Source organism: Macrosteles quadrilineatus, unplaced genomic scaffold (genome assembly GCF_028750875.1).
Source record: "Macrosteles quadrilineatus isolate MER2022 unplaced genomic scaffold, UCM_ALF_1.0 Scaffold_3__2_contigs__length_128488019, whole genome shotgun sequence".
NCBI lineage: Eukaryota > Metazoa > Arthropoda > Insecta > Hemiptera > Cicadellidae > Macrosteles > Macrosteles quadrilineatus.
Window position 1 is genome coordinate 57,541,506 of NW_026542596.1, and position 25,554 is coordinate 57,567,059.

Here is a 25,554-nt window from a genome sequence, read left to right on the forward strand (position 1 = left end):
TATTTACAATCTTTCATTAAATAACATCAGCATAACATTTTTTTATTAATCACGCCTAACTTATTAAAAATGCCTACGATTAGGAAACATGGTGATATCAGTTAGGATAGAGTTCAACTTATCCTAAAATAAAATAAATCATAAAATAAAAGCAATATTAATTTTTATAAAATAGTTACTTGTTTTGACTTTTTTTATAGTAATAAAACATTCCTCACACTGCTTACACTTAACAAAACTTCTTAAATGTTATTAAAGTAATATTATTAAAATAATGAAAGTAATATTTACATTAAAAGAATTAAAGTAATATTTACATTAAAAGAATTAATTAAATAAGAACGCCTTCGAAAAGGAAACGCAACTACAACACGCTCCTGTATTGCGGGTATTGCATTGACTTTCTGCAGGCGTTTTTAATTTTTTTTTTTTTTTTTTTTTTTTTTTTTTTTTATTCTCGTCTCGATAAAAATCTCGGCCAAAAAGTAATCTCGTCTCGTGTAACGAGATTGAAAATTTCCCGAAAATTTCCCGAAATTTCGAGACTTGACCATCCCTATTTTTTTCATATTTGTGTTTTGTTACACAAGTATACATAAAAGAAACACAGTGGAACACATCATACTGTCAAAATAATTTTTTTTTTATCGTTTTTAATTATGCGGATATATCCGCTACCCGTCCTCGGATGAGTAGAAATGCAGCGGATATATCCGCCACCCGTCTTTGAAGATATGACCATGACAACGTTAGGCAATAAATAAAGAACTGCCTATGTAAACAATAAATAGAGACAACGCAATGTTGAGCGCGAAACGTCGAGGGGGGGAGCGTAGGAGTGGTGGTAGGTGCGCGGGAGGGGTTGAGGCGCAGGAGAGGGGTTAGCGCAGTAGAGAGGGGGGAGTGCGGGGGAGAGCGCAGTCATGGAATGAGCAGGATAGTGGCGCCTTGGTTCCGCGAAACATCTGGTTACTGCTCAAGCATCTGCCAGTCTGTCTGAAAAGAAGGCGGATATAACCGCTTCCCATCCGGAGCATCAAAAACCATATGCGGATATATCCGTCTCCCGTCCGGGAAGGGTTAACTATAAACAGATCAGAACACATATTAAAGTTACAGTTAAGTTTATAAATATTGTATCCTACTACTTACCGCATCCTCAGCCGTGTATTCTCTGCTTTCGTTACTTTTCGATTTACTGAAAAGCTTGTGAGCTTTGGCCTTCAGCTCTTTAGGATGGGGTGTGTTCTGTCTGACAAATGGTGTTGACTGAAAAAAATACAAAATATTGAATCTATTTCTTTATGAATTTACAAAAGAACAAAATCTTTAAAAGTCGCCTAACTACCTGAAACGATGTCACTTTTAACATACTTAGTTGCTTCCTACTTAATGTTCACTACATTACTTACAAAGAGAAACGAGTAAACATTTCTTAAATTAAATAAACGGGTGGGTAGTAAAGAAAATAATACGCTGTGATTAAAATAATACGCTGTGTGTGAAATAATAACAGTGATTTTTAAGTGGTCGGTGAAGTAAACAGCAGCAACTTTATAGTCTGCCTGCAAGATGATGTGCCTTACTAAACATATTGGCCGTCGCTGTTTTACTTACATTTAACTTGCATAGTATATTTATTTATGTTTTTTGTGATTGAGGTTAATCCACTTGTGGATATTGGGAGTCCACTGTATTCAACTATTGGTTGCCAACTTGATAACAACAATCCGTTAAACTTACCTCTTTGCCAGCATCTGACTCCGCGTCTTCCGTACTGAACTTGACCGAATGAGTGCGCGAGGCCTCCTTCTCCTGCCAGTTGTCATCTTCGTCACTCTCCTGAGCGCCATCTGCGGGTGATAAAACGTAGTCTTGATACAGGGTCTTGCCTGGCACAACAGAGCATGCGGGAGATAGGATAGAGATAGATACAACTACTACTGTGATAGAATACAATGCTGTGGTAGAAATGTGGAATACAGTGATAAGTAACAGTATACTGGTGAAAAGTACAGATAGATGACTACCAGGGATGGGCCGCCTCAAAAACTTTCGATACCGATGGGCTCATGGATTATCGATACTTCATGTCATTATTCGATACTGATTCCAGAATATAACTTGACATAATAAAGATAATCTACAATTTTCAACAATTTATTAAGGCAATGTTACAAGTTTCCCATTCAGAAAAAATTGTTAAATTATTCAAATTATAAGAAAGAAAAGGAAAACAAAAACTTCCTTATTTCTCAGACCCTCAACCACATTGTAAAGTGTTGTTAAAATAATTTAATAAACCTTACTAGTTAAACTTTAAATGTTTTGCTTTTTTTCATTTAAGTATTTGGTCTTTATTCAGAATCGCATATGAAATTGAGAATCAAATTCTACATAATTATTGGAAATAATTAGTTTTTTTAATCGGCCCATCACTAATTAATTACACATACAGAATAGGTATATAGAAATATATAATACAGTGCTATACAGTATAAATACATTGAATAGTTGGTGAACCAAAGAATACAGTCAACATTACAGAAAATCTACTCAACCTGGAAGTAGCTACCATTGTGACCAATGAAGTTTAAAGACTTTTACCACAAATAGAAATGTGTAAATACTATTATATTTAACTAAAATTCAATACAACTACACATTCAATTCTCATGTTAAATTTGTAGCCAGCTTTTGGATCAAAATCGTCATAGTTGATGTGAGCCACCTACAGATTGCGCTGATCTAAATTACTAAATTCTGCCGAATACACAATCTTTTTAACCAAGCCAAACTTAGGGAATGACCTGGTCAGCAACATAAAATAAGGTATAAAATGGAATTTTAGACACTTTAGCATTCTGTGACTGGCTCACACAACTACATTCTTTTTTAATAAAAAAATGGCTACAGCTGGTCCATATAGATGGGAAGTCTACTTCAGTATCCAATCTAAAACATTATTACATTTGGTAAGACTACTTCAATTGGCCAATACTGCATGGAGAAGGCTCTTTATTTTTTTAAATGCAGATATTAAGTGAAAAGGTTGTGGGGAAGAGAGGACCATAGAGATTGCTAGGGGAAGAGAAATGTGGAGGGATAAAAGAAGATATACACCAAGTCAACATTCAGACCTGTACTCTGTACACAACATCTTAGAGTTCAAAAATAATTTGATTATTATAAATTTACATTTTTTTAAAGATGGCTTTAGGCAAGGGGTTTTAAAGATTTTGTGGTGGATAGGTTAAACACCAGGCTTACCCTACTGACAAAAATAGATGAAAATGCACAAATAAAGAATTTTAAAAGCTATTACAAATTTTCTATCCAATTGATTGTGTAGCCACAACCAGAACAACCTAAATGAAAAGAGACTACCACTGAAGAAGGGGACTAGTAGCTCTTAATGTTCTGTGTGTTTATTTGTGAACTTTATAAACATTATATTTATATTTATATTTATCAGTAAGGTTATCCTGCTGTTAAACCTATCCTCCACAAAACGAGTAATAGAAAAGAATGTCTCCTTAAGAGTTCTTGGAGGCTAGCGGCCATCTTGGATCATTTCAAACAGCTGCTGAAGAGTTATTTATGGTCCAAAAATATTTGTTCGAAAACCAAAGTGATTATAATTTAAATACATAGTAAACTTTGAAATTAGAAATGTTCTTTGTAGTTTTGAATTGTTCTCTAAGGGAGTCCATGGAAGCTAACGGCCATTTTGGATTTGCCCGCCGTAAGAGCAATGTTAATTTTGTTAGTTTCAAACAGCCACTAAAGAGTTGTTTACCATCTCAAATTTTTTTTCAAACACCAAAGTGTTTGTAATTTAAATATCTAATAAACTATAAGATAAGACATTTTCTTAAATTCTTTAAATTTTTTTACAAGTTAGAACGTCTGGGCTCCAAGGACTCTTAAAATGAATGATTCAGGACTTTTTGTGACCCTTTGTCGTAAAGAAATATCTGTAAAATATATCATTTAAATTAAATTTAAAGGTTAACCATCATGAATATAATTGATCAAGAAGCATAACAGTGTTTGAGGTCCAGTTACCTGCCGTAGTGTCTGCTTGATACTCCAGTTGAGGCAGTAGGAAGCATGTAAGCACCTCTTCTCCTGTCGCCTCGTCCACATCGGTCTGGAACTTGAGCATTGGCTGCGCTTGGTTCTCAGACAACCACACAGCCTTCAGGTTCAACTGCGCCAGAGACATCGGCAGGTACTGCAACCTATAGACAACACATTGGTTGAATTAATAATATTAATATTATTCATTGTTAATATTGTTATTTTAATATTAATGGCATGTAATGTTCAGGGTTTACAGGATATCTCGGTGATTTGTCTACACTAAACTTGTCCTTAACAGTTCTTCTTTCATCTTAGGTTTATTTCACAACAAAAATAATTAACTGAAAATAGGCTACAATAGAACTCCAAACTATCTAAATCCTTGATCATCTGAACCGCTTACAGAAAGAATTTAAAAAGAAAACAACATGAAACTACATTAGTAAGAACTGATATTAAAGAAAGTAGAAGCCGTTATCGTGGCTAAATCCACAAAATCACAATTACTTTTTCATCGACTCTTGCGGTAAGGAAACATCATCATTTTAGGATTCCGTAACCTAACCAAATGTAAAATACATCAGATGGTCGTGTAGCCATGATCATCATCTCTCGCAGTCATGGACACAACATCATCCCTTCCGCGATCGCGGCAAAATCTTGTAGATCTTCCGTGATCGTGTAGACATCACCATTATTTCTTGCGGTCACGGAAACATCATCTTTCTCGCAGGTGCAGCAAAATCTTGCACATCTTCTCACTGACTCATGGAAAGTCATAATCTGACCCAATCGATTGAATTTTTTAATGCAAAATTTTGTCGCAAACTGTGCTCGCAATAGTAAAAGCTCGCCTCATTTTGTCTTGTTTTCTGTAGAATACCCCGAATTTAGGTAAAAATCCAACTATCCAAATATTTTACTTTCCATGTGTTACGGACCCAATTGATTTGATTCACTGGAGTTGTACTGTATTAAGTTTGACTATTGATAGAACTAGGCATTCCATCCCAAAGTCAAAGTTGTCGCCAGTTTAATTAAAATGATCACAGGTAAAGTGAGCCACTGACAGATTGTGCTGCTAATGACTAATTTCTATCAAATATGGAAAACATATTATAGTATAGATGAGTTTTTATGTGATCAAGATGTGTAATTATTTGGTATTTTAAATGCAATGTTTAAGTTTATCTATTTTGTCTACAACAATTATTTCTATTTTCATAGCATTAGTTTATTTTATTCTTTTATAACTCCTTAGTTTTAAGGTATTTGTATACTGTATTGACAATGTCACCTGTTTTATAGCATTGCTATATTTTGTAAACGTTATGTGACAATAAAGAAGAAATATGCATACTTTTTAACCAAATCAAACTAATAGGACGGTTTATTGTAAGCTATAGCACTTTTATACTTTAATAAGGTAGATAATAGAATTTTAGCTACTAGCCTATCTATTGGTGGCTCACAGAACTGTGATTTTTTAGAATTAAAAATTGGCAATAACTCGTCCATATAGACTTAAGTATGGGATGTCTACTTCAGTATCCACAAGTCAAAGTCAATGCTATTATATACTAATAACACTCACAATAAAAATAATAACTGAGTTATAAAGATAAATATGATAAAGATAAATAAGTAATATTTGATAGTTGTAGGGAAGTCTCACAAAGCTTGTCTGCAATACTCTTTCAAAAATACCAAAGACTAAAACATCATAAAACATTTCACCTGTTCCCAGAAACATCAAGAACGTGTAGCTCCTTACAGTTTCCTACTTCAGCAGGCAAATACGATAGTTTATTGTCTCTCAAAGATAACACTCCTAGTTGTGATAGATTTCCTGCAAAAGAAGAAGCATATTACACTATCCTTTACATTTCACATTTTAAATTCCCCTACATGGGGATTCTTCAAAATAAACAAGTCTGATAGGGGGCTAAATAACAGGTTCTACTTTTCGTGAACTCTAAACTGCCTGGAACTCTTTTCTAGGGTAAGTTAATTGTGTATCCAATCCTTCTTCCTTAATGTTATGCAATTTAAACTACTAAAAACTTATAGTTATGGGCTGTTTTGTGTTATAACAATGCCAAATTTAATACAACTCTTCATTATATTTTCAATTGGATTATACTATTGAAGTTTTTTGGTAATGTTGTAAAATCTTGTTAACTAGTGCAGCCAAATTACTCGTAATAACTCGACGATAAGTGCTTCTATGATTACAAATGTAAGAACTTGAAAAAATTATTTCTAAGAGACTTTTAAGATTGAATAAAAAAGCAAACTTATTTGAATGTTTTTTGTCTTAATGTATGTTGTATGTGGAAGGCTTAGGGCCTATCTGTTTTAATCATAATATAATTTTTAATGTCAATGTTTGTTGTATTATTGACATTGTGATATGTGTCCCACAAAGGACTATAAACTCCTGATTCGACAAGTAAATAATATTTTCGTATTGTAATGACTGTTAATGATCAAATAGTGGTGCAACATAACGTAAATGAGGGTACAAAGAATTTGTGAACATCTGAGATGAGGTAAATAAATAGATAAATTATTACAGTTTTTTATCTTATAAGACCTGTTTTGATAAAAATTTCTTCCGATTAGGGGGGAACGAGAAACGATAATTATTTCTATTATTCTAATAACAAAACAAAATCACTTACCTATTTCAACTGGAAGGTTGTGTAAACTGTTACGATCCACGTTGAGATTTGTTAACCTAACTAGATTACCAATAGTCAATGGTAGTTCTACTAAAAAATTTTCCGTTAATATTAATTCCTGTAAATTTTCACACCTGAAACAAAACAATGGATTGTTACAAATGACACGTTTATGTGCCTTTAAATGGATTATCTAAGATAAAGATACAATATTAGGAGGTTCACATCCCTGTGTGTAGAGCTATATTACTTCAGGGAGTGGATGTGTTCACAATATCATAAATGAAACTTTTTATCTAAAATTAACACTATAGGTTTGTGGAAACTTTAAGATTATTTTGTTGATTTTTGTAAATCAAAGACATCTTACAGTTTTGAGACTTTAAGACACTGGGACATTGGTAAGACACCTGGAAAATCAGGGTATTGACCAAATGTCACGTCTTGATTTCATTTGATAAACGTTATAGTAAATATATTTTTTTTAGACATGTCTACACTCTGAAGGAAATTTATATTTTTATGCTTGCTGTAATAGGATGAAGAAAAAAATATTTTAAAGATAATCCTATATTATTAAAGGTTTGTTATTAATTTATTAAGAAAAAGAGTTAGTAGGCCTATAGTTGGCCTTAACATTAAAAAATAATTGGAATTACAGCAAAGAAGCTCATTTGTACTACCTCTGGAAAGCTCTTACCAAGCATAGCCAGTGTTAGTTTCTAAGGAACTGCTTCTCACATTGACATTCTACAGGCAAAGGACCGTCATAGACATAATGATGTCAAAAGGCTACATTAAGAGTCTGAAGCCTTGAAATGACTCAAATTACATTTGATGTAACAATTACCATTGAAAAAAATGTGAAAAATAAAAAATAGTTTATCCTGGAACTGCCTGTTGGATTTTGCATGGTTAATTTAAAAAAAAAGTTTTACACATTCACTAAAGCTTACTCACATATTATAATACACTATTAAAACTGTTCCAATGGATAATAAGTCAGAATTAATGTTTTGTTTTAATAACTTAAATAAGTGATGGTGTTTGCAAACGGCATATAGAACTTCAGGATAGGAGAAATAAAACAAGATTTCAGTAAACTCTAGCAGGATGCCAACCCATCAGAAAATATTACGGGGGAGTTAGCAGGATAGCCAACCTCTTTAACTTCACATCCATGCTTAATAATAAAAGTCAAACCGTTGATTATAGGCAAGACCAGAATATATTTAAATACTGGATCAGTCATTTTATAACCGATGGCTCTTCACAGAGGTGCTCAATCAGCCATAAAATCACCGACTGACATTTCTAGGGTTTAAAGATGTAAGAAAACTTTTGAGCTATTAATATAACAAGAGAATCACATTGTATTTGCTACAAATCACCTCTGCTACAAATCATTTTGCTTATGTAGTATGGCACAAGACAAACAAGTCCTTTCTACAACAAATCCATGCTCATAAAATATTAGTGCACACTTTTTATGCTACTTTTACATTTTTACCACTAGTGCTCAGTTAGAACCTACCTTATTGCCTACATTTTACATGCTGGTGTACTTACTTGCCAATATTTTGATTTAGACTAGCAAGCCTATTTTGATCTACTTTTAGAATGGTCAGTTTGACCAGGTCGCCCAAACCGTCTGGTAGTGTTTCAATCATGTTCTGAGACAAGTGAAGGTCAGTCAGATTAACCAGGCCACCAATCTCCCCTGGTAAGTCTTCTAATCTGTTTTCTGATACGTCTAAACATGTGAGCTTCCTTAGATTGCCAATTTCCTGAAAAATGTACAAGATGTTATTCACTTCTGTTGTCTCAGACCTAGGCTCTAGCTCAGGGTCGTTTTACACATTACTTCCGACTAAAAGGTTGCAGTGTTAGTACATAAAATACATTTGTAGAATTTGAACCTGGGACCTCAGGGACTGAAGGCTACAACTTTACTAGACCAGCTCACTGCCCATATTTATTTAGATTGGTTTAAATTTCATTTTGGGTACTAACCTTTGGTGAGAGAACGCTGAACGTTTTTAAGACAAAGCAGTGCAAACCCTTCATATTCTTTTTTTGGGGGTTACCAATTCTTTAAAAATAACCAATTCTTTTTCAATGAAGTTTTTGAGTCACTAAATTAAGTTACCACAAAAATAACTAAAATTCTTGGATGTACAAAACATGAATAACTTAGTAGACTTTGTCGTATGAACTTGTATTTAATTTTTAAAATTAAATCAAAAGACTACTCACTGGAGGCAAATGTTGAAGTTGATTGTGATCTAACCAAAGCTCTTGTAGGGCTGGCAGTTTGCCAATATGATGAGGCTGTAACAAGATAACAGATGATAAAAAAACAACAGAAACCCAGTGAATATTTTAGTATTAAAGTACAGTAGGATCTCGTTAATCCGGCCCTATATGGGGATTAGTAGGGCCGGATTATAGAAAATGCCGGAATAGTGGAAATGCATCAGAAATTAAAGTGGTTTTACAATAAACAACATTTTATTGCTTACGAAAACCATGATAACAATTATTTGAATTTCTGTACAGTATAGGCCTAATGAAATGTTGTTTAATGTATTATTGTGAAAAATAAACAGTGATATGAAACAGCAAACAACCGTACAGTACAATATCAGACAATGAACAAAGATAATCACTAAATACTGTACGTGTACAAAATGAAAATTACAGAACTTTAGGCCTACTGTACACTTTACATGTAAGACCTATAGTTTGTAATATTTTTCTGCTTCTTTGCATTAAAAGAAAGTTTTAAAACATTTTCCTGGAGCCTCTTTAGCGTCATAATATAGGAAGCCGAAGCACCGTTTTATTCCGCCCAAGTTATTGCAGTTGCGTAGGCACAGAGCACCAAATCCGTGTTGACTGTGTGTGCAGCTGCAGCTGTCGACGTACTGGCTCCGCCCACTCCGCCCTCCTCGTCCCCCTCCACCACGTCACTGCCGTCTAGAACATCTTCGATGATCTTATCGTCTGTCATGATTTGACACTGCTCGTCGTCTGCTCCGTCTAACCAGGCGGTAACATCGGCTGATGTCAGATCTTCTGGATCGTCTACTAACTGTTCGGCTATTGCTTCTCTCAAGTCATTTAGCTCAGCATCTGTTGTCACTGTCGTTTGAGGATTTGGATTGTCTTCTGTAATCATCTAATAAATCAAGAGAAGGCCACAACTTCGCCCATGAACAAACAATTGTTTTTGTTGCAAGTTTTTTCCCATGCGCTTGCAAGATTAAAAACAACATCTTTAAGGTTTAAGGTTTCCTTCAGAGCTGTAACAACACTCCCCTCTTTTGACAAAACACTGTACAAAAGGGTTTTTTTTAATTCGTTTTTATAGTTTGGATCACATTTTGGTCCATGGGCTGGAGTATCGGAGTTACATTTGGAGGCAAAAATAAAGCAGTGATTTTTCCATCCCTACTTTTTAACTCATCCTCATCTGGATGTCCAGGACAATTATCGAGCAAAAAAAGGGCTTTTTGAGGCAGTTTTTGTGTTTTCAAAAACTTTTTTACTGATGGAACTAAATTTTGATGGAACCATTCCGAAAAAAGAGTTTTTGTCATCCATCCTTTTGTCGAGTTTGTGTATGTAACTGGCAACTGTGTGTTTTTGAAAGCCCTTGGCTTTTTGGCTTTCCCAATAGCAATTCTAATTTATGCGTGCCACTAGCATTACAACACGGCATAAAAGTTACTCTATCTTTGGCCAACTTGCGACCAGGGGCACTAGCCTAGCTTCCTCTCTATGAACGAATGTTTGTTTCGGCAAAAGACGCCAAAACAGACCACTCTCGTCAGCATTGTAGATCTGATCTGGGCCTAAGTCCATTTCATCCACGATTTCTTTAAATTTTTCAATAAAAGGTTCTGCAGCCGCTACATCACACGAAAGCCTTTCACCAGTCATAGTTAGCAGTCGAATTCCAAAGCGTCGTTTGAATTTATCCAGCCACCCAACACTTGCACGGAAGTCGTCCTTTTTCATGATTTTGTTATAGAACAGTTTCACCTTTTCCATTATAATATCACCTGAAATTGGCGTGTGTCGGCTCCTTTCTTGCATGAACCAATTATAAAGTGCGTCTTCTACTTGCGGAAATTCGCCTACTTTTAATGTCTTTCTTACCTTCGAAGATGATTCACTACTCCTCTTAAAGAATGATTCGATTTGCTCCTTTTTCTTCTTTATGTCGTGTATAGTTGCACGGCCGATATTGTATTCCTTAGACAGATGAGCCAACTTTTCACCCTTTTCCAAACGTTTTAAAATCGTATACTTTTTATCTAAAGTCAGCGTTACATGCTTACGTTTTCCCGACATCGCACTACACTTGTAGATTGTATAGTATATACACTGTACTCACAATACTGCCTTCACTCAACTCACACGCCACGCACTGAACGCAACTACCCGTAGCAGACGTCAGTCGTCAGTGTACTGCTGTTGTGAAATATGGACACTCGCGTTTTCAAGTCTAGACATGAAAATTTACTGAATAATCGGCGGAAACACAGTGCCGGATTACTGGACGTGCCGGTCTAATGAACGGCCGGATTATAGAGACTCTACTGTACACTGAAAGTAAACAGACCTTAAAATCGTGGAAATACCTTACACAACCGTAAAATAGGCTTTCCGTGTCTAGTCAGTGCCAACTTTTCACAAGCACGTGTGTCTACGGACAAAAAATTCAAAACTACTCATAAGGGGGAAAAAAGGAATCATTTGCACTCATTTAAATTATTTAAAGCTGTGAAAGCCATAAAATTAATACAAGATTTTACAATGGCTAGCTTAACATGTTCAATGCAGTTGAGCAATGGCCTGCCGCGGCCGGTGGTGCGAACAGCTAATACGCTGCGTGGATGAGTGTGCGAAAACAATTAAATTTAGTTTCATCCTAATGATAGGCAAGGCATATACTGTGTCCCAGTGGTTGTGGACGTAGACAAGAACCCAACAGATAGCTGCACTAAACAATACTGCTAGCCGGCCTTCAGTATTGCCAAATGGAGGGGAAAAGCAGGGGTGAAGTACCCGGATAGACCCTCAAAAAATACCGCAAAAAAGCGGTCAAGCACAATTTTGAGGTTATAGGTTCCTTACACTTACAAGTACTCCAAGTCCTTACCATTGATAAATCCTTTATCAGTGCATTAGCGCTATTAAGACCAGAATACAAGTCATGCATACATGACGACTGGAGCCATAGCAAGTAGCCTAACTAGTCAGTAGGCCTATATCAGTCAGTCTTTGCCTCTTTCTCCCAACAACCTAGCATTTCTCAAACCTGACGCCCATGAAACATTACACCTAAGTGACACTGTAACAATTTGACACAAGATGTTTGAAAAACACAGTTAATAAACGTAACTGACACAAATGATTTACTTACCAACTCCTCAATCTCATTGTCGCCCAGATCAAGCCGTTCTAGGTTCGTCAATTGTGATAAAGATTCTGGAAGTGACTTTAAAAGATTCTCCCGAAGCTCTAAGGATTCCAAACTTGATAAACTGGAATATAAAACATTGTATTTAATTATTTAAACTAGTACTGTAAATATCTTATATAAAACTATGAATGTAACTTCAATTACCAACCTAGGTTAATTGTAGAGTGTTTGTCCATAGGTCACAGGTTCATATCCGGCTCGAAGGACCATTAAATAATGTAGAGTGTTTGTGATTATTAATGAAATATTAAGAGAGAAAAAAATAGTAAACCATGTTTACAAGAAGAACAGAAAGGAATATTTTATTTTTACAATATTATGAATTTCAGATTTACAATGATCAGCTGTTGTTTTTAATATTAAATGTGAAGGATAGTAGGAACAATTATCTAAAAGAACTGAATATTAATCCCTATGATTAGTATTTGTAGTGTGCCTAGAAATAATGAACCCAAAAAAGCATTGAACAATTGGTTATTTTAAAGAAAGTTTAAAAATATTTTACTCAGTAAAGGCTAGCATTAAAACAAAATATAAGATTAAATTTTAATTTTATAGGCTAGCCAAACAAAAAATTAGAATTTATATATATATATATATATTTGTTCACAGACTCACCATTCTTACATGAATAATATAACTTCTGTGTAACAATTAGAAAATAACAATAGGCCTAGATAAGAAAATAATTCAAAATAATGAATTACTACATGCATACTGTTAATAATTACATGGGAAGCAAGCACAAGTTTTTAAGTGCATTTTAATTAAAGAAAAAGATATTAAAAATATGAAACGATCTAAAAAAAAATAACTGAAGCCTTATAAATTATAACTTTTTTAATCAAATACATTTGCAAACGTTTAAAATCAACCAATATCACTGCATCAAAAAATATTATATATTTTAAATCATAAAAAATTACACAAAACTTTAATCATGATTAAACTGAAAGTGGAGAAAACACGACAATGAGTCTGAAAATGTATTCAGAGATGATGCAAACAACGCTTGACAATGGGCCCCATAAGGAATTCCCCTAATAACCATTGTCGTCTGCTTTTAAAAAATAAACACAGCATTGCAGCAACGCCTCGTGCTTTACTGCTGCTTTTAGACATTTAGAAAACAATATTTTTTCTTTAATGTTTGAAAACAATAGATTCAACTTTTAATTTGTTAAGGCGAGAGGGCCTATGTGTGTTTTAGATGTCAACAGATTTAATTATTACATGGCTTTTAGTAAAGGAAGTTTTCCAAGACAACAATTCCTCTTTCCCAGTTTTTTTGTTTTTTTTATACAATGAACATGAGGACCTAGGCCTACTTTGTTAGGTGGGATCTGAACTAGGCCCCACTAGAAAAACTGGCCATGCTGCAGGATCCATGACGTCACACTAGTGGATAGATTTCATTGATAAATTCATTGCCATAGCCATTCCCATATGTTTTAGGTAAATAAACAAGCTGGCTGTTTGTAAAATTTTAATGGTAAGAAATTAGTACAACTATCCACCACTGTGACGTACTGTAGTGTTGCGCTGCCCGTGCTACAGCATGGCCTGTTTTTCTAGTGGGGCCTTGATCTGAACCACTGGGTTGTCAATATCATATAGCTAAATACCCCCGCCGCAGCAAACCTGCAGACTAAGCGAATTTCCATTTCACTGATTGGATTTACACTGATATGTATACTTAAAAATATAACATTTATTCCCCATTTAAATAGAATTAGTTTAACAAGTACTTAGGTTTGCTGCATCAGGGAGGGTAAAACAATTTTTTTTTTTTTGTAAAATGTTAATAGTTAGTAAGAAATAAAAACATTTTCCAAATTTGATCAAAATATGTTCATAAACAAGCTAACTACAACAGTTTACTTATTCTATTCTCCATAAGAATAACATGGGAATTTTAAATTTACAATTTTTTGGAATTTTCTCCGTAACCATTAGGCCCATAATAACTTTTCAATATACTAAATTATTTGTTTTTTTAAGCTCTACAAAATGGTTTGGAAAGAAATTGCTAAATTTTATGTTTTTTGGGTCAAAAATGGGAAAAACCAATTTTTACCCCATAAAACCCCCCGTAAACCCCCGTTCCCATGGTCCGATCATGCTGGATCACGAACTCGTTCGAATAAACGTAGGTTTACACGTTTGTACCAAATTTAATCAAAATCAGATCATTTTTGCTCGAGTTATCGTGCTAACGGACATATATATATATATATGAATTTGAGCGGATAGTGTTTTTTGCCTCTAGGGACCTCAAAACGAAAAAAACAATCGGTCCCGCGTCCAGGTCTTACCATGAGTACTACGGTAATAGCTTATTCCCTATATGGGAAATTCGCTAAAACTACTAGTTTTTTTTTGTGTTTTATATATCTTAAAAATCGCTTAAAATGTTTTTATGAAATTTTGAACATAGTGTTAAACACAGTCAAAAGCTACTTGAGAAAAAATTATTAAAAAAAAATATTGCTAAGTTTCAAAATGGAATCTTATAACTTAAATTACTGAAAATGCATGATTTTTTTTAAACCGTAAATTTTTTTTAATTTAAAGTTTTCTATCAAACAACACCAAATTTGAAAAGACTGTATAACGAACATCTGAGAAATTACAATAGGACAGGCATCAGGCCTTATTTTGCACCTAAATTTTGATTTTAGTTCACCTGTTTACTATTCAATCTTTTTTTGAATTTGGTCCCCTTAACTAGACCAGCTGAGACATTTCTTTTAACAGACCTAAAAAGGTATCTCCTATGGTTAGATATTCTAGGATCCTAAGAACTCTATATGCTAGAAAATGTGAACTGCTAATGTGTGTTCTGAACCACCTCACATCACATCACAAATCATTGGTGATTGGCAAGATTTGAACCCACATCTCCAGAATAGGAGTGCTACACTCGCAACAAATCTGTTGAGCAAAACCTAATCTATAATTTAAAGGCAACAGACTATATTTTAAGATAATAATACAGCATTTTGATAAATCAAGGGGGAAGTACAGCTTACCTTCCAAAGTCTGGAGGGAGATTGGTCAAGGACATGTCATTAAGTACTAATATTGTCAAGTTTTTCAGCTGGACGAAACCTGGTGGTAACCTGAAATCAAAATACCCATTAAATATACAGAAACTGATCAAATCAGTATTTTAAGTTGGAAATACCTTTACCTTTCCACAGTGAATTTAAGTGCAACATACTTTAATTCCCAATCTAAAAATCAAGGAATTTCCAAATTTGGTTAATTTGTTGTCTTGCAAATAAAAGAAGGTGCTATTTTTTGACAGAGTTCATACTCTTGGGCACTGGACAGGACCATTACAAAAAACTGAACCATGGTAAATAATAAATAGGCCCATTTAAAACTATGGGAAATAATGACTTAAAACTATAGTTACATTGATAACCGGTCATAGGTAATCAAACTAAACCCATTTACATTATTTTCACTTTCTACAATTGAAGAGATTTCACAATTTACTATTATTATACGTTAGTACAGTTTCACATTGTAATATTGTAGACTACCGTTGGACCCTACGTTTGATCACAGAGCAATCATCTATTGTCTTAACCGTATTATGCTTCCAATAATTTGATATTTCTCTTAACAATAGTATGGTAAAAATTATACAAACCTATGGATGGGATTGCTGCTGAAGTCTGCCACCTGTAGGGAGCGGAGGTTCTTGATATTCTCAGGGATGTCTGGAATATCTGGAAACAAAATTACTGAATTTATAAAACTGGAATAATTACTACTCATATTTCCGTCCATTGTAACTTGTCTAGCAGGACTGCGATCACCAGAAAAGTTAGGTACATGATTTCTAAGAGTAGAAAATTCTCCAAATAACATCACTTTACATCTGTGCAGCAACCCTCAATGTAGTGTCTAACAACCAACCAAGACATACCAGAAATGCTGATAAAAGTCAGAAGCATGGAAACTGGACCCAGCTGAATTTTTTTTATATGCTTTAGTGAACTTCCTTTATAGAATATCAGCTTTTACTGCAGGACTCGTGGTTGGACCGATTTATTTTTAAAATTCCAATGTCCCCAGGGGCCAAAACACTAAAATATTTATAGAAATATTTCTGTAAATACAATAACTCTCAGAGTAATTTTGGCCCAATTTTGATGAAATTTTGCATGAATGCATAAGGCTGGATAAACTTGATTGAGTTTAAGAACCAGCAAAATCGGGTGATGGGAACAGGGTGTTTTTTTTTTATTTTTATTTGAATTGTAATTTTATTTTTTTTAATTGTATTGAAGCGTTCATTTAAAAAGTAAGGTTATGGAAAAAATTCCAAAAAACCTGTACATTTAAAATTGTTATGTTATTAAGGAGAGAAAAAATGAAAAGCTGTAGTTTGCTTGTTTATCTGTATATTTTTATTCAATTTGCCAAATTAATTTATTTCATACTATATACTATTAACATTTTACTTAAAAACTGTCATCTCCTTACTTGAAGAAACGTCTACTCTTTAAACCTAATGTTATTTAAATAAAAATAAATCCGACATGTTAAAGCAGATTATTTTGTAAATATCTAATCAGTCAAATAGAAATTCGCTATATCTGCAGGTTAGCTGCGGCTGGGTATTAATAAATAGTACTGACTAAAGAGCTAGCTGAAGTTATTGACAAATCTATCATACCATTCATAACTTGTCTGTCTTAAACTTAACTTCCTGTTGTATAGATTTAATCTAATCTAACGCGAGTGACTCTGACATATTAAAACATCACCTAAGCCAGTACAAAAGAAATTATTTGATAAAAAATCACTTTGAACCATCAACCTCCCGAGGACCTCAAAAATAAAAATCTAGTCTTGAAACTAAGTTTACCAAAGTTTCTTTGCATACAAAACAAATAATAAATAAACAATACCCCAAGGCAATCATGACAAAAATATAAATTATTAAGTGTTAAGATGATTGCCTATTGTTTAAACCGGTACCTAAACAACAAGACAAGACTCGTTTGGTAAACAACTTTACCTAAGTGAAATATTAAATCAAAGGGATTTAAAAAGTAAATTTTCTATCAAGGGAATCTAGCTTTCTAGAGACGTTTATAAACTTTGTAATATGTAATACTAAACATACTCACAAGTTTTAGAGATACATTCACACTTGGATGGAAATAACAACTAAACTATTTCCATACAAAACGGATTATGTTTCATATTTTAGGCGTGTTTTTTATTGATTTGAATATTCAATTGTACATGAAAATAATTAAACCAATTCTAAAGGTTTAAGGGAGGGTTTAAGTTACTTATTGTTACGTTTAATTTATTGGAGAATATGCTGTGAAATCTTCAAACACTCTAGGCCATGAGAGCAGGAGGTGTGCCACTAATGTAATCTCTCTCAACTTCTGATAACTCGCTACATCACTTCAACTCCCCAGTGTATTGGTGACATTTAGTGTCCTACTACTGTACTGTCACTGAGATGTTGTGTAATTATCATCAAACACTCCATTAGACCATGAGAGCAGGAGGTGTGCCACTAATGTAATCTCTCTCAACTTCTGATAACTCGCTACATCACGTCAACTCCCCAGTGTACTAGTTACAATTAGTGTCCTACTACTGTACTGTCACTGAGATGTTGTGTAATTATCATCAAACACTCCATTAAACCATGAGAGCAGGAGGTGTGCCACTAATGTAATCTCTCTCAACTTCTGATAACTCGCTACATCACTTCAACTCCCCAGTGTACTAGTTACATTTAGTGTCCTACTACTGTACTGTCACTGAGATGTTGTGTAATTATCATCAAACACTCCATTAGACCATGAGAGCAGGAGGTGTGCCACTAATGTAATCTCTCTCAACTTCTGATAACTCGCTACATCACTTCAACTCCCCAGTGTACTAGTTACAATTAGTGTCCTACTACTGTACTGTCACTGAGATGTTGTGTAATTATCATCAAACACTAAAAACATCATTGGTCTATGGTTATTAGACCATGAGAGCAGGAGGTGTGCCACTAATGTAATCTCTCTCAACTTCTGATAACTCGCTACATCACTTCAACTCCCCAGTGTATTGGTGACATTTAGTGTCCTACTACTGTACTGTCACTGAGATGTTGTGTAATTATCATCAAACACTCCATTAGACCATGAGAGCAGGAGGTGTGCCACTAATGTAATCTCTCTCAACTTCTGATTACTCGCTACATCACGTCAACTCCCCAGTGTACTAGTTACAATTAGTGTCCCACTACTGTACTGTCACTGAGATGTTGTGTAATTATCATCAAACACTCCATTAAACCATGAGAGCAGGAGGTGTGCCACTAATGTAATCTCTCTCAACTTCTGATAACTCGCTACATCACGTCAACTCCCCAGTGTACTAGTTACAATTAGTGTCCTACTACTGTACTGTCACTGAGATGTTGTGTAATTATCATCAAACACTAAAAACATCATTGGTCTATGGTTATTAGACCATGAGAGCAGGAGGTGTGCCACTAATGTAATCTCTCTCTACTTCTGATAACTTGCTACATCAGTTCAACTCCTCAGGGTATTGAGCTCACTTATAATTCCAAACTACAGTACTAGGACTTGATGTTTAGCAGTAAATGCCTCTGCTACACTGCTTTCATTGTTTAGTAATGAATATGACACATCAATTACAATGGGTCATAATAAATACAATATACATCCATGTGCTGTAAGAAACTTTTTTTTCCAACGTTTAAGATTTAATTTTGATTTTAAATATGAATCTATGAGGCATATTTAACTGTTGGTTAGGGCCTAACTTAAGAATGTTTGAGTGTAAGAATAGGTATTCCTTAGATTTTTCACACCTTAAATCATGAATACAGCAGCTAGAATCAATACCTAATTCAACTTTAGTCAGACAATAAATTAAACCATAGAATCACTACTAGATGTTTGTGTGCTTGGGATTATTCCAGTTTGTTTCTGTCATTTAGATTATTGTCAATAAATTGCTAACCAGTAAAAAATGACTGGTAAAAACAAAGTGACACTTTCACTTTCTTAGGCTAAATTTTAAAACCTTGACAGTTAAAAGTTGTTTTCAAAGTTAGTGCCAGTTATGTTTTCATACAATTAGTAATTAATTTCTTCGGTACTGCACTTAAAACAATGAAATTATCTAACAAAATTCAGGCTATCAGTACAATTGTAAACACTGGCTGAGATACGTAGTGATATTGGTCTCTAGGTGTTGTCGAGAGATGTTTTGATAGTAAGAGTCAACAAGATATTGGCCGTTGAGTCAACACAAAGTTTGAATATTGGGTGGAAATCACATCACAGGTGGACAAGAGGTCAAATCAAAACAGTTTTAAATGCTTGAATAAATACTTCATTGAACAAGTTTCTCTTATTAAATGAATTTTTCACATGACTTCTGTAAAATGGATTAACTTTATTGCCTAGTTGGTAAAGAGTATGATAAATATTTTTTTTCAACCAATTTTATTCTGAAGTAGAATGTTTAAAATTATGGGTACAAATATAATTTATAATATAATTTATAGTATAGCCTACGTCTAGCTAAATATAAATTTCAACAAGTACCAAAAGTATGATTTTATGATTCTCCCTAGCATTTTAAGACATTTACTTAAATATATTTACATTTTTAATTTCTCTCCCTATACATAGTAGGCTATATGGAGAAAGTATTGTTCACGTCAAAATTTTGAAGTTTGAGTTTTGAGTGGATATATCTGTTTTGGGACCCCTGAATCCAAAAAAGTGGTTTTTGAAGTGATGTCGGTCCATGTGTGTGTGTCTGTCTGTATGTGTGGATGTGTACAGAGAGCTACAGACCACACGGATTAACTATAAACCCTAAATGACTTAAAATTCAATTCTCAGTCATATTTATCGGAGTAAACACTACATGTTTCCCTACACCTTTTCCGCCTATTTCTCACCTATACTATAGTCTGATTTTGATTAAATTCAGTGTGCTAATCCATATCTCCAGAGTTTTAGATTTTTTTTTTAATTTAGACTTTTAATGGCAATTTTTCTATAAAACCCATAAAATAACGGAAAAATCCAAATTTCTATCAGCCAACACAATTTTGATAGAAACTTGGCAGGCCTATGTTATAGTCCTTGAATTCTGAACAAAATTGAACGACTCCCGTTGCTGTAGAAATTACAGTTCAAAAGTTATTGGAACTTATGTAATTTCCCCATAAAACCCCCATAAAATAACAAAAAATTTGAATATTTAAGAAAAAGCTGGTTTTGATAGTACGTTATAGTCCTAATAATTCCAAATAACATATTGCAACCCTCCCGCCATTGCTGTAAAAAATATGTTAAAAAGTTATTACAACCATTGTGATTTTTCCTATAAAATATCATACAACTTACTCCCACCCATGATGCAGGTTGTTGACAAGCTAATGGGAGATAGTATGTGTCAGATTGTGAATACCGTTTATTTTAACTAGACTTTATTCCAAGAGTATTTTCACATTACTTTAGGCTTGGCCTGGAAGTAGCTGTATTGTCACTTCGATAAAAACCATTGGCGATTGATGGAATTAGAACCGGGGACCTCCGAGACCTAAATCCTGCACTACCACTACACCGGCTCGCTCCTAATGTTTTTACCTTGCCCGTTGCCCATACTGTTAATTTCAATGTGATATGGAACTGTGGTAATTAGGCCTATTGGTTCAACCATGATGATGTCTGGGTTAAACTTAAGTAAAAAATACCCCCGTCGCAGCAAACCTGCATACCGTACTAAGCGAATTTCCATTCACCCGGCTTGATTTCTACTAAAATATTCCCTATAAATTTTCAGATTTATTTCCTATTTAAATAACATTAATTTTAGTGAGTAGTTAGGTTTGCTGCTACGGGAAAGATGTTGAGGTGCGTTTTTTCAATTGAAATATTGATGGCTTAGTATGAAATAAGCCAAATTGCCAAATTTGATTGAAATATATCAATAAACAAGCAAACTAGAACAGTTTATTTATTCTCCATAAGAATAACATGGGAATTTTAAATTTACAATTTCTTTAATTTTCTCCGTAGTCAATGAACATTAAATAAAACTTCAATATAATAAATTATTTGTTTTTTTAAGCTCTTCAAAATGGTTTAGAGAGAAATTTAGAAATTTAAAGTTTTTAGGGTCAAAAATGAGAAAACCCCATTTTTACCCCATAAAACCCCCCATAAACCCCTGATCCCATGGTCCGATTATGCTGGTTTGCGAACTCGTTCGAATAAATGTAGGTTTACACGTTGGTACAAAATTTCATCAAAATCGCATCAATTTTGCTCGAGTTATCGCGCTAACGGACACATATATATAAATAAATATATATATATGTATATGAATTTGAACGGATGGTGTTTTTGGCCTCTGGGGACCTCAAAACGAAAAAGTAAATCCGTCCCGGGTCTAGGTCTTACCATGAGACCTACGGTAATAGCTTATTCCCTCTATGGGAAATTCGCTAAAAATATTTCAGCAACATAATTTCTCATTCATTCAACCACTTAAGTATAATTTTGGGACTATTTATTTGATAAGTAATATACAGCACCAAAATTTAGTGTATCAAACACTGTATATAGCAAAAACAAAAAATTACCAGGAAAAGATTTTGAAATGTTTTACATTTATGAAAATTTAAAGAATTAATCAACAATTCAACAAGAATATTTTAGAAAACCAACCAACCGTAATACTGTATGAGGCATCACAGCAACATTGAGAAACTTATTAATGGGACGTTCTGCAACATTAAACTGCTCATCAAAAGTTTACTGTCATGTTACATGTGTTTAGTAGTAAATTTTAGAACTCAAGTTGTAAAACTAGGAGTACACACTTCAAGTTATTTAATCAATTTATTATCCCTGGCAAATTAGTTGTCTAGTTAGTTGGTAAAATAATAATTTTTCTCTTGTCAAATGAACCGACAGAAACGTAAAACATCAGGTGCTTTATACATTTTATATAACCTTTCTTGTGGTTTAAGAAATTTACAAGTAGCCTAATTTAACAAATCAAAATTTGGTGTGTAGTACAATACATAAATGACTCGTTACACAAAATGTTTGTTTGACACCATCAGTATCAGTCAAATACATTTTTGCAACAGTCTTAAGGTTTATAGACTTTGCACTTATATTAAATAAATAACACACCATAACACACCAAAATCTTTAAGGTGAGATTAAAACCTAATCAAATAATTAATTCTTTTTTCCAAATGAATTTATACATAGGTCTCGAGATACAAAAATGTATTACTTTACTGGCGTTTCAATAGTTAGATAAAAATATATTGACATAACTATTTATTTTCACTATGAAGTCGAAAGTAACTTATTAATAAGAATTGCATTAATCTTAAGACAAATATGCAAAATTTTCAACGGTACCTATATCATTGAACAGTATGGTAATGGATTGAAATTTACAATAATTCATAATGTATACAACAAATAAAAAAAACTAATGTGTATGATTACAATTTCAAGCTGCTATATCCCTTTCTGCGCTGGACACAAAAAATAATGTTGTTCTTTAGATCTGCTGTATGAAACAGTTACGCATCTATATTTCGTTTTAGAAACAACACTTAATTTTACCACCTAGTGTAGTACATTTCTTATCTTTAATTCAGATAAGTGGTTTAAATTTTCCTGGCAGCCAAGTACCGTTACTGTGATGCTGATATTTGATAGCTTACTTTTTTTTTCAATAAATCCAACTGAATCTAATAACATGCCGTAGTGCAGCAATAAAATCAATTAGGCCTGCAATACTGGAGTTGGTATTTAAGTTTAAGAAAAAATTCTTTACGCATTTTCTTAAATGTCATTGATCTCTGTGATTTAGAGGCTCTTCGCCTATTGCTTATTATATAAAATACAAGAAAAACTATAAACAAAAGTTATACCTTTTAGTGCAGGAAAAAAGTGTAAAATTTAGCCTAATAGTGGAATTTTAATTTATCAGGCTGAAAATTGGTGGAGATGCTGTACATACAGCTGGGAACATCCTACTAAAATTCTCAAAAAATCCCACTTGGGCAACATGCAGCCATCTTGGAAAATGGCCGCCATAATGGATTTCCCCCCTTGTGTCACATATTCAAGCATAAAACAAACCATAATTGTGATAAAAACGTGCAGTTTCTTCAAAATTATTTGTCGGGATGTAATTAAAATATTTAGAGCCAATGTAAATAATTGTGTATAGTAATTTAACATTTTTATGCAAAAAATAACCAACAATTTTTTTTAAGTAATACTAATCTTGGATTCAAAATTGATTTAAGACCTCTTTTACTCATCGGGAGAAAAACTTACCAGCATACTTTTTTTTTCGAAAAGGTCAATAAGCACAAGAAAATGTAATAATATTTGTTTTTGGTCTATAAGTATGCCGTCATATTGACGTTGAACATGCGATTGCAGCCTAAGTTTTAGACCGCGTCGTGGTGGAGACTGTAATATAATGCTGTAAATGAAAATAAATATTTCTTTGATTAAACCTAAGCTCTTCCTAAACAAATCAAAAATTCCCACCAAAAGCCCTTTTAAATAGCCTAAATAAACAAACAGCTGTTCTAGCATTGACCAGCTGATTCATTAATAAATAAAATAATGTAAACTTTGGAAGCATGCAAGGCGGAGGGAGCCCTTAAATCGGCCAGTGGGTTCAGAATTAGTTCATAGCAATAATTTTTGGTAAATCTATAGCCTATATTTTTATTTAGTTAATGGCCTTAAAAGTACAAATTTGATAGTATCACTTTAACAATATAATAGATAATAGATTTATACGTTAGTCTAGTTACAATTCATCAATACAGTATTATGATATGGTGGGAAAAAAATATCAACAAGGGTCCATCAAATATAAATGAATTAAGAACCCCATGACAGTTTAAAGCCTTTAAACTTGTTTTCAGTCATCTAAAGTTAGGGCCAAACTCTATTTTTGCTGAGAGTGCATACTAACTCGCATACCAAACTGTCAAACCGTTCATCGCAAACAGGTGTTCTATTTGTAAACCGCGAGGGGCGAGGGCGACAGCAGTGCAAAGGTTAATGGAGTTTCGGGAAGTGATTGTTTTTCACAATATGAACGGGGATCAATGCGGCCGCGGCCGGCCAAAGGAGATTCAATTTGATTCCGGTCCAGTGAGCTGGAACTACACCTACATTTTGGCAGATAGACTGCACTCATTAACATTTGTTTACGCAGCCTGTTGTCAGACATGACCAAAGTGCTTTTGATGCCACAGCACACCCATGCAATACAACAGCATTGAACATACTTGCGCTTTTACATTTTTTATGATCCAAATAAATCAAGTTAGGACAACTTTAAATGTTTATATCTGGTATAAGTGGTTTGTTTAACTTTTCAAAAAGTTCTAAGTTGTATTAAGTTTAATTGAGGGACAAATATTGCGTTTTTATTACCTCAGTGAAAAATGTTTTTGTTGGCAGATGGAATATAAATAATAAATTTATAAATTATTAATAATTATTTATCACTTTTACACGATCTAATTTTCTTATAAATAAATGTATTTCACTATACACAACTATGACGATGTCTATCTATTTAAATATACAAATCAAAACAACAACTATAAAAACCTTAATTATTGATTCATGAAAGTATTGAATTAATTATTTTAAGGACTTTAAAACATGATTAAACAAAGGTTATTTTTTATTTTATTGCTTTTACATCCAGTGTGCCCACTTATTACTGCAATTTTTTTTGTTACAATAATAGGTTTTCTTTTGATTGAGACTAATTTACTGCTGCGTAAGTAGTAATTACTAACAGATTGCATAAATATGTCTTTATGACATGTAGCTAGATAAAAATATTTTAATGCCACAAAGACAGCTTTTTTTTTGGAATAAGGCTTTTTTTTAAGTATAGGCCTACCATGATACCATACATACATCAAGCTATATTTCTGGTGTATGTTAGTATCTTCAATTAAGTTTTTTATGAACAAAAAGATTGAAGAATGTACGAGACTTGTGTGGAAATTTTGAATTTTAATAGGCTATAAACATGTTTGTGAAGTAAATGAAATAATCCAATAACATTGTACATTACAAAGCTAATGTTTGTTTTTGAGTTATTAGGTATATAAAACTACTAATTTAAAATTACTGTATTTAAAAATTTTTGATTGCAGTTCTAAATAGTGATTTAGCCCAATAG

At 33.5% G+C, this 25,554-nt stretch overlaps 1 protein-coding gene across 8 annotated transcripts in view; it reads right to left on the reverse strand.

Moving 5' to 3' along the window:
• Nucleotides 1–25,554, reverse strand: part of LOC128990037 (protein lap4) — a 114,872-nt gene that overhangs the window by 67,857 nt on the left and 21,461 nt on the right. For 7 of the 8 annotated variants that reach the window (XM_054412257.1, XM_054412259.1, XM_054412261.1 and 4 more), the window contains exons 3-12: nt 15,926–16,004; nt 15,297–15,386; nt 12,205–12,325; nt 9,027–9,101; nt 8,340–8,557; nt 6,771–6,904; nt 5,824–5,935; nt 4,069–4,244; nt 1,744–1,892; nt 1,153–1,269 (exon numbers count right to left, since the gene is read on the reverse strand). In XM_054412257.1, the coding sequence (XP_054268232.1) occupies nt 1,153–1,269; nt 1,744–1,892; nt 4,069–4,244; nt 5,824–5,935; nt 6,771–6,904; nt 8,340–8,557; nt 9,027–9,101; nt 12,205–12,325; nt 15,297–15,386; nt 15,926–16,004 (1,271 nt within the window). The remainder of the gene's footprint in view (nt 1–1,152; nt 1,270–1,743; nt 1,893–4,068; nt 4,245–5,823; nt 5,936–6,770; nt 6,905–8,339; nt 8,558–9,026; nt 9,102–12,204; nt 12,326–15,296; nt 15,387–15,925; nt 16,005–25,554) is intronic. The other variant, XM_054412256.1, reaches the window with a different exon arrangement.